Here is a 9,029-nt window from a genome sequence, read left to right on the forward strand (position 1 = left end):
TGTGCAACAATACAAAATTACATCAAGATGGTATTCACAGAAGCAGCTCAAGAAAACATTAGGTACTGAAAAATACTTACCAGACCAAATAAACTTTAAAAAAATTAATTATAGTTAAGTTACAAAAGGCTGAAAATACAAAACATTGCAAAACAGTGGCAGTCTACTAACTGGGTGAACAAAAAAGGAAACCATGTCAATAAGCAATCATTATTTAACACAGTAAACTTCTGAATTAAAGGAATATCTATCAGAGTATGAAGAGGCTGGCTTGGTTGGCAGCTTCAAATTTCACAGCTCAGACTCAACCCTTTACAGAGGAGTTTCTAAACGTGGATAGTTAGGAAATTCACGTAGCTTGTAGAACTAGCTCAGTTGTGATTCAGTCTTGACCAAGATACACAGTTAAAGTAAACCTGAAAATCTCTTCCCAGGATCCTTACATAAGAGAAGCCATGCCAAACCACCTTGCCAGCAAGTTTTCAGAAAACAGCTGACAGAACTACAAGGTCTGGTGTGTAACATGCTCTCTTCCCTGTTCAAATGATTCAGCACTTCAGAACATGTGCAAAGAGCATGCTACCTTTTATCACACATGCAGCATTATGTATCAAGTTACCCTGTAAAAACAAGGGGCAGGCTTCCTTTTTCTTTTCTTTATTTAAATGACAGGAACTGGAACAATGAGAATTTTAGAGGTTTAGAATTGCCAAGTATTTCATTAAAAGCCATCATGGGAAAAGAAATGCCAAAGTATATATAGCTAGTTGTCAGGTCTTTCCAAGTAGTCTTAGCCTTTTGAGAGAGACTAGCGTTCTACTCTCCCAGAGTCCAAAAAATACTCTTTAAATCTGCTCAGTAATCCAACAGGAAAACAAGCTCCTCTATTAACATCCATGACTGATGCATAGATTCCTAATAGAAATCACCCTTCAACCAAAAGCTGGGGGCAGGAAAGGAAGCACACAGCTGTCTAGAGAGGGGTGCCTGTCATGGCTCCCTGGATTTCATTGCCTGCCCAGCCCACCTCCGTCTTGAGATGCCTCAGCCAGCTAGCCCTCATCCATACAATCTCTAGGAAAACATGCTTCAGTCTCTTTAAAAGATTATGCAGAAAACAAGTTTTTCTTTGGTGTGAGAGATTTCCTTCAGTGCAATTTCTAAAGTGAAACTTAAATTCTACTGTACTCTTTCAGTACAAGAAAATGATACTTATCAGAGGTGCTAAAGTGGAGTTACATGGATTTCACAATACTTACGTGTCCACTTGATGCCAACACTCTTGGTTCCCGAAACCAACTAACCTTTCTGCTCTCTTTATAAACAAAATCCATCAATAAGGGACACAAACCAGTAACCAGAAAGAGCTGTGTGAAACCTCAGTTAATTTGCAACCAGATGTCCTAAACAAAGGAACTGAAGTACCTAAGGAATGTCACTATGCTAGGCAGATATGCAGACAGTGCCAAGGGCACTCCCACAAGTAGCTTGGTTTTCTTGGGGAGATCAGACACATCACATACTGACTTTTTGCTAAAGTTCCAAAATTTGTGATTGGCATTATTAAGAACTATGAAAGTAGAAAGGAAAGAGTCAATCATAGAGGTGGAATTAGGTACATGGCAAAACTTGAGCTGGGCCCCAAAGAAACAGATTTTGAGGAGGTAAAGGAAAGAAAAGTAAGGAGAAGCAACCTAACCAAAGAACCATGGGAAGTCAGGGAACGGAGGACACAGCAAGAACAAAAACAGGCCTAGACTGGCACCTCATAACAGGGGCCTTGGGCCTGGCTAGGATGCAGAGAAAGATGGGCAGGAAAGTGCCCATCTGCAGAGTCCTCAATACTAAAGAGCCTATAAACTCGATTCTCTAAGCCAAGAGACACAGAAGCTTCAGATCAGGGCAAGTATTTTAGAAAGATCAATCCGGTTTCTATATGCATGCAAGAGAAGATAGGAGAACCATTAAGGTGGCTCCTGAAAAAAAATCCAGGAGAGGTGAAATGGGTGGGAGTATGGGACAAGGAAGCAAGGAAAATGGAAAAAGATTGTAGCTGGAGCTATCGTGTTTTTTTTTTTTTTTTTTTTTAAATGTATAGGACTTTTTACGACAGATAAAAATGGTAAAAATGTAGTTTGGAGAGGATTAAAGAAACTGAGCAGTTGCAAAGGGCAATATAATGGGTAGAAGAGAGAAATTCAGTTTTAGTGACAGTAGGACAAGTAAGCTGAAGTATTCAGCACACAGCAAGACTGGTTTCTTTGAGAACTAGGCGAAGGATAAAGACTTGGGAGTCACTTACTCAGAGGATGAAGAATGGATGAATTTCTGAGGAAATGAAGGATTAGAGAGACCTGGCTTTGAGGACCAGCATCAGGCAAAGGACTTCTTAGACTCGTGGACAGTTTGTAGGAGAATCTAGAAGAGGGGAATGTCTACTTGGTCAATAATATCTAATTCTATCAAGGTCAAGACTAAGTTTTGAGAACAAGCCACTGGATTTTGTGATCTGAACCTTCATAAAAACAGTAGAAAGTCAAGGACCAAAGTGAATGGCAAGGTAATGGAAGCAACACTTATTGGAGAAGTTGAATAGTAGAATGAGTAACAAACAGAATGGATGGGCATGGGAGAAATCTAGGCAAGCTTGACGTTTGGAGGAAAGGTGCTAGTGTAGATGGGCAGGAACAGACAGCACTAGAGGAGGAAAGGGAAAAGGGAAACAGAAAAGGGAATAAAATAACCATGGTCTTATGGAATGCTAGAAGAGCCTGACAGAAGACTCCTCGGATTGGAGGAAAGTATTATAAGACTGCTGCACAAGTAGAGAGAATGATGCCAAGAAGAACATTCATTTCTTATCTCTACGAATAGGTACGTGCAGAGAATGAAAATCTCAACTCATTTTAAGTAAGGTAGAAGGTTATACGACACAGGATGACCTCTTCTTTAGACTTACTTCTTCAACAGCACAGAATTCATCATATCCCTCTCACTTCCCGCAATCCTTTTACTTCCCTGAGATCAGTTATTGTATTTGTTTTTTCTTTTCAGAAACAACTCTTTTTAGGCTCTCTATAACAGAGTAGCATGACTAGAAGATTTAAATAAAACTTTAAACACTACTCTCAGTTATCCTAAGAGAACTCTGAATTTCTTAAATTTTAATAACTCAAATGGGATATAAAAAGAATTTTTACTAAATTACCCTTAGCACTTTACAGATGAGAGGATCATTAAACTAGATTAGATGAGAGGATCATTAAACTAGATTAAAGTAAAAGACAGTATAGTTAGTTTCTAAACAAAAGTATTTGTCTATTTTAGGCAACAAAGGCAAAATAGAGTTTGTGGGCAACCTATTTCATAAAAGGCCTTTGAAAAAAATGCAGACCAAAACCAAAACTATCCAAAACCCTTCCACATCTTTGCTTGCACAAGCACAAACCTACCTTATTTCAAAGTTCCTGTTACAATTTTGAGTATGGAGAATGCAGTGTTTCAATAATCACAACTATATTTTTAAAAATCCGTGACGAACAGTGGCTTTAGAACGTTACTCCTAGAATCCCCAAGTTCAGTTTTATGCTCAGTACAACCAAATGGAAGTTGATTCACTTTCTCTTAAGTAATATGAAAATACCAAAAATGTGAGGAACATATGCTAGACAGGTTGGACCTGCAGGCAGTAAAGCACTTTTTTAAAAAAAGCAGCTCTTCTGGTTTGCTGCTAAAGCCTTTGAAGAGAATTATGTGTTCAAAGTAGCCCTTTGCCCATCAGCATTCACCTTCTACATCTTTTGTAGGGTACATCCCCCAGAGAGACCTTGGCAGAAAAGCACCTCAACCTGCAGAGTTTTCTCTTATGTCTGTGAAGATAAATAGTGGCAAATGCAATGCTACTTTCAAGGGGTAGCTTTACTACAGAGCCAAGGTCCAAGGGAGGGTGGTCAGCAGCACTAGCTTGCCTAGGGCTGGATCTCCCTTTGGTCACAGCTGGGTTCCCACATGCTCCTCCTCACACTCAGGGGGAAAGGATGGAAGACACTAGCGGAAATAACAGGGACACAGGAATATAGGGTCACCAAAGTACAGGTGCAAAAAACAAAGCAATCCTCCCCCACCCAACCTATGCCAGCCCAAACTTGCCACCAAACCCTAGAGGTTTGATGTCTCCTGGGTCTCTTGGGTCACATTACTTTTCTCTTCATTTCTCTTGATTTAGAAATAAATCAGCAGGAAGGACACAGTTCTCAAAAACAGAAAAATCAAATCTGAAATGAGAGAAACATAATTGGAAATATTCAATTTTTTGTCCCCAGAGAAATATACCTTATGGCTATGATTTCAAGGGAAAAAGATCTCAAGAGTTGCGGCTAAGGGCAAAAATTCAGAATTAAGACAAACTGACTCTCCACCATACAAATAGCAATTGATAAAATGAAACACATAAAATTACTTTAAAAGTCAATTTGAAATAAAACAGTAGAAAGGTACTAAGTGGAGGGAATATGAGAATCTTGGCTTCTATTTTATACCATTCTATATTGAATTATTTAAATGTGCATATTTTTAATCAGAAAAATTATAATGGGGGGCGGGGCAGAAATCCTTAAAGTATCTGGGAAGGTACAAGGCCAGCACCATACTGTGAAGCTGACCTATTGGGCTATTAGCAAAGATGTTCTAAGCTGAGTGGCTTATTCTATAGCTGGTACAAGCTGTGCACAAGAATTGTATTCCTTATAGGGAGTCTGGGAACAACTCACAGTTAGGGCACATGCAACTCTTTACCAATGCCCTGCCCTTGCCGTTTAGGAGAAAGGAAGGGTGCATGCTGGCAGCAAGGTAGTGGGAGTACACTGTTCATGCTTATTCAGGCTGCCCTTGGGAGAACGTTACTCAGCTCCTGCTGCTGCAGGGTAGAAGGAGGGCTTTGCTTCTGGCAGAGGCTGTACTAAGGAAATCTAGTCCACAGTGCTTAGCAGGGCTGGTCTGGAAGTTGGAGGCCTATATGTTCCTGGACTTGTTTTCAGGGAGTGTAGTTTAGTGCTTTGCTCCCTAAAGTGTGGTTCCAGCAGCATATGGAGCCACATGGGAATTTCCTAGAAATGTAGAAGCATAGCCTCCACCCCAAACCTAGAGAATCAGATTTTGCTTTCTATCAAAATGCCTATTAAAATTTGTGAAGAACTGGTATAGCACAAAAAGAACAGGACAAGAGCCTAGGGAATTGCCATCAGGTCTTGATTTTGCCACGAATTTGAGGTGGGAACTTAGGGAAAAAAATTTATCATGTTTTTGGGCCTGAGTTTCTTCATCTATCAAGGGAGCTGCTGTAGAGTGCTTGAAGGTCTCTTCAGTGCTAACATCGTACATGTATACATGTCTCTGTGTCTGAAAAGGGCAGGAGCAATGGTAGCTGCTGCCACACCCATGGAAGTCCACTGCTGGGCCCATCTGAGACTGCACATCCCTTGCATGGACCTGGGTCTTCCTTCTTACCTTCTGGTCCAAACGCTGATAGTCACTGGCCTTTGGCCGCCGAGTGAGTTTGGATTTTTTTCCTTCCAGGACAAAAGCAATAATCTGGGGAAAGGAAAAAGAAAATGATTAACAAGTGCCTCTATAATGACGTGTTTCAGTCTGTTAATAACCCTGACAGCAAAAAGAGCAGTACACCTACAAAGAGGCCTATTTAAACTATAACAGTTTTAGGGAGGACAGGGCCTAGGGTTCCATTAGAATCCTTAATACTGCTAAATAGGAAACGGCAGATGGGGGAAGGCTGTTTGGGCTCTAGCTTGTGGGAGTCAGTTGATTTACTCAAGAGTACACAGTCAAAGATCTGCCAACTCCTTCTTTAGAGAGCTCCAGGCTAAGACTTTTTTTTTTTTTAAAGGAATTATTTCTTTTCTACAAATGTACCCTTTCACCCCATACTTTGCTTTATCTTAACCTTGCCTCTTTCATTTCATACCTAAAGTTATTCTCCATGATGTTAGATGTAGAATAAGGAATGCACCATTTTAACTAAATGTCTTCCCTCATTCTTTAGAGCCACAGGCCTTACAGCCATCATGAACTGAACTCTAATTTTAATCAGGTTACAGAAACTACTAAATTCTTAGAGTTCAATAAGAAATGCAATCATTTTGTCATTGGAGTGATTGCCAAGCAACACAGATATTACTTCACACCAAACCAAGTAAAAGATGAGTGTATCCACGCAATTTCTGGTCTTTCTTCTAATCAGAAATTAAACTAATTGCACAAGATAGTCCCTGGGCTCTCTGCTGTTGATGTCGAATACTACGTAACCATTCTTTCTGCCACTGCAGATGGAAAATAATGCTTACAGAGGAAGCTAGAAATGATGCACTGTCTTGAGAGTGGAAACAGGAAGATAGGTGCTCTAACTACTTATAAACTGTAATTAGGATCTAAGTTCAAGATTATGGGAGGAGACCCCAATTCAGGTCGGATCATAAAAATGTCCTAACTTGGCACCAAATGTAGCAGCAGAGGGCACTCAGAGGAAACAGACATGAAAACAAATGATTTACAAAACAAGAGTAGAGCCCAGCAGGGTCTGAAAAAAAACTGAAATGTGTCTTAAAATCCCCAGTGTTCACAGGCAGATAGATGAATGATGGATATTGGCCCATATACCAAGTTTTCAGGGTGGAGAATATCCTATTTCTCTTAAGGTAACTCTTGACTTACCTTCCGCTTGTTGTGATAGGCAATATAGAGGACAGCAACAAGAATGGCTGCAGTCACCAAGTATGCAAAGAAATGGCTGCTCTCTGCACTGGCACTTCCAAGATGGTCTTTATAAAGGTCGTCCTTCTCATTACTCATGGAATCCAGAAGTGTCCCCTCATGATTCCCTCTAGAGGCAGGGCCAAGCACTTCTTTTTCTTTGGGTGGAGAACCCTCTTCAAGCTCTGTATCACCTTCCACAGTTTTCTTGGGCTTCACGTCTTCAGCAGGTTTTGAAGACTTACTTTCTCCCTCCTGCTGGGGAGAAGTGGAGTCAGAGTCCAGTAATACACTTTCCCCAGATTCAGTTCTGGAAGCGTGAGGAGCGGTCTCTCCTTTGTCAGTGAGTGTGCTTAAGTCAGGCTTGGTGGGCTCCTTGTTATTAGAGGAGGGGTTGGAGACTGGCTTGTTGGACCCGTCTTCCGTGGACTGGTGCTCCAGATCCAACTTGCCAGAATTGTCTTTTGAGGACTGCTGCTCCCCATCTGACTTGCCAGAAATATCTTTGGCAGACTGGTGCTCTGGATCCGACTTGTCAGAAGCATCTTTCCCAGACTGGTGCTCTAGATCCGACTTGCCAGAACTATCTTTGGCAGACTGATGCTCCAGATCCAACTTATCAGAAGTATCTTTGGCGGACTGTTGCTCGGGATCCGACTTGTCAGAAGTATCTTTGGTGGACTGCTGCTTCGGATCCGACTTGTCAGAAGTATCTTTCCCAGACTGATGCCCCGGATTCGACTTGTCAGAACTATCTTTGGCGGACTGTTGCTCTGGATCCGACTTGTCAGAAGTATCTTTCCCAGACTGGTGCTCCAGATCCAACTTGCCAGAACTATCTTTGGCAGACTGATGCTCCAGATTCGACTTATCAGATGTATCTTTGGCGGACTGTTGCTCGGGATCCGACTTGTCAGAAGTATCTTTGGTGGACTGCTGCTTCGGATCCGATTTGTCAGAAGTATCTTTCCCAGACGGATGCCCCAGATTCGACTTGTCAGAACTATCTTTGGCGGACTGTTGCTCCAGATCCGACTCGTCAGAAGTATCTTTGGCGTTCTGGTTCTCTGGGTCCGACTTGTCAGAAGTATCTTTCCCAGACTGGTGCTCCTTATTTGATTTGCCCGAGTTGTCTCCTGTGGATTCGTCTCCTGTGGATTCGTGCTGCGACTTCAACTTGGCAGGGTTATCTTTCACAGAATGATGTTCCAGAGTGGGTGGGTAGAGATCCTCAGACAGCTGGCTTGAGGCGGGCGCGTTGGAGTTTCTTGCTGCAGTCTCTCGTTTTCCCAGACTGAAGAGTTTTTCGGCGGCTGATGAGGGAGGATTGGGCGGCACGGCTCCTGAAAAAGAGAAACTAGTTGGCTCTGAAGAGAGGCAGGCTGGGAAAAAGGAATCCTCAAAGGCTTAAGAGAACCGGGCAACGGGCAAACGGTGGCGGTGGGGATGATGGCGACGGGAGGGGTGAGTCGGACAGGGAAGAAGCAAGCTCCGATGGCGCCCAGCCACGGTGATGGAGACTGTGACGCATGAATGAAAGTTTTTTGGAGATGAGGAGGGTCTTACCTGCCGCCGCAACGCTCAACAGGACCACCACAACCAGGAACCGCATCCTGCTTACACTGCGCTTCCGCGATCTACCGATGTCGCGAGATCCGCGGACGGACTCAGTATTCATAGCCCCGCCCCTTCCTGTGCGCCCGCCGCAGCTCCGCCCGGACGAGGGGAGGGGCTTGGGGAAAGGCGGGGAGGCGCGCAGTTACGCTGTCTCGGTCCGGTTGTGCTTCGAGTTGTCAGATGTATAAGTGGTTGCGCTTTACAACCATTGTGGAAGGCGTGTCCACCTTTTCTCCGTTTCTTTGTTCCGTAGCCTCGGCAACAGACCGTCACTCCCCATATCCTTCTTTCCCTTCGTACTTCTAAGCTCCTCGGCCTGTGCACTATCCCACGGGAGTGACATCGCTGGGGCCGGGCGCCTCTTCTCCCCATCCTCTGCTCGTATTTTTAACTTCTCCTTTCTCGTGATCCTTTTCCCGCAGCGCACAGACGTGCTGTGCTCATCTCTCTCCTAGAATCCATTCCGTCACCTTTATAGCGGGAGCCTTCGCATCGCCGCTCCCCTCTTCTAACTCCATGGAAATTGCCCTCGAAGTCGCCAAAGTTCTTTTTTTCTTAAAGAGTATATTCCTTTTCTAATAATAAAAGCTGTTCGTATTCACTGTAGAAAATTTAATGAACGTATAGAAGTAGGAAACAAAATCTTT

General features: G+C 43.0%; 1 protein-coding gene across 11 annotated transcripts; it reads right to left on the minus strand.

Moving 5' to 3' along the window:
* Nucleotides 1–641: 641 nt before the first annotated feature.
* TGOLN2 (trans-golgi network protein 2) lies at nucleotides 642–8,471 on the minus strand. Of its 11 annotated transcripts, none has more exons than XM_023536399.1 (6): nucleotides 8,332–8,471; nucleotides 7,773–8,108; nucleotides 7,591–7,730; nucleotides 6,727–7,548; nucleotides 5,506–5,589; nucleotides 642–4,274 (listed from the first exon to the last, which is right to left on the minus strand). In XM_023536399.1, the coding sequence occupies exons 1-6, from the start codon at nucleotides 8,441–8,443 to the stop codon at nucleotides 4,269–4,271; spliced, it is 1,500 nt and encodes a 499-aa protein (XP_023392167.1). In that variant the 5' UTR covers nucleotides 8,444–8,471; the 3' UTR covers nucleotides 642–4,268. The 11 variants fall into 11 exon arrangements, with proteins under 11 accessions (XP_023392167.1, XP_023392166.1, XP_011368149.2 ...); XM_023536398.1 differs by having other exon boundaries at nucleotides 7,591–7,688; nucleotides 7,731–8,108; XM_011369847.2 differs by having other exon boundaries at nucleotides 6,727–7,478; nucleotides 7,521–7,688; nucleotides 7,731–8,108.
* Between the last annotated feature and the right edge of the window lie 558 nt (nucleotides 8,472–9,029).

The sequence above is a fragment of the Pteropus vampyrus genome, unplaced genomic scaffold (assembly GCF_000151845.1).
Source record: "Pteropus vampyrus isolate Shadow unplaced genomic scaffold, Pvam_2.0 Scaffold156, whole genome shotgun sequence".
Classification (NCBI taxonomy): domain Eukaryota; kingdom Metazoa; phylum Chordata; class Mammalia; order Chiroptera; family Pteropodidae; genus Pteropus; species Pteropus vampyrus.

What these genes read in the sequence shown, in the direction of transcription:
- TGOLN2 (XM_023536396.1), bottom strand. Translation starts at nt 8,443, where the DNA reads ATGAATACTGAGTCCGTCCGCGGATCTCGCGACATCGGTAGATCGCGG. An exon ending in GTTGAGCGTTGCGGCGGCAG is followed by an intron (nt 8,109 to 8,331) that starts GTAAGACCCTCC and finishes TCTCTTTTTCAG; the next exon opens with GAGCCGTGCCGCCCAATCCT. An exon ending in GGAGCAACAGTCCGCCAAAG is followed by an intron (nt 7,731 to 7,772) that starts ATAGTTCTGACA and finishes CGTCTGGGAAAG; the next exon opens with ATACTTCTGACAAATCGGAT.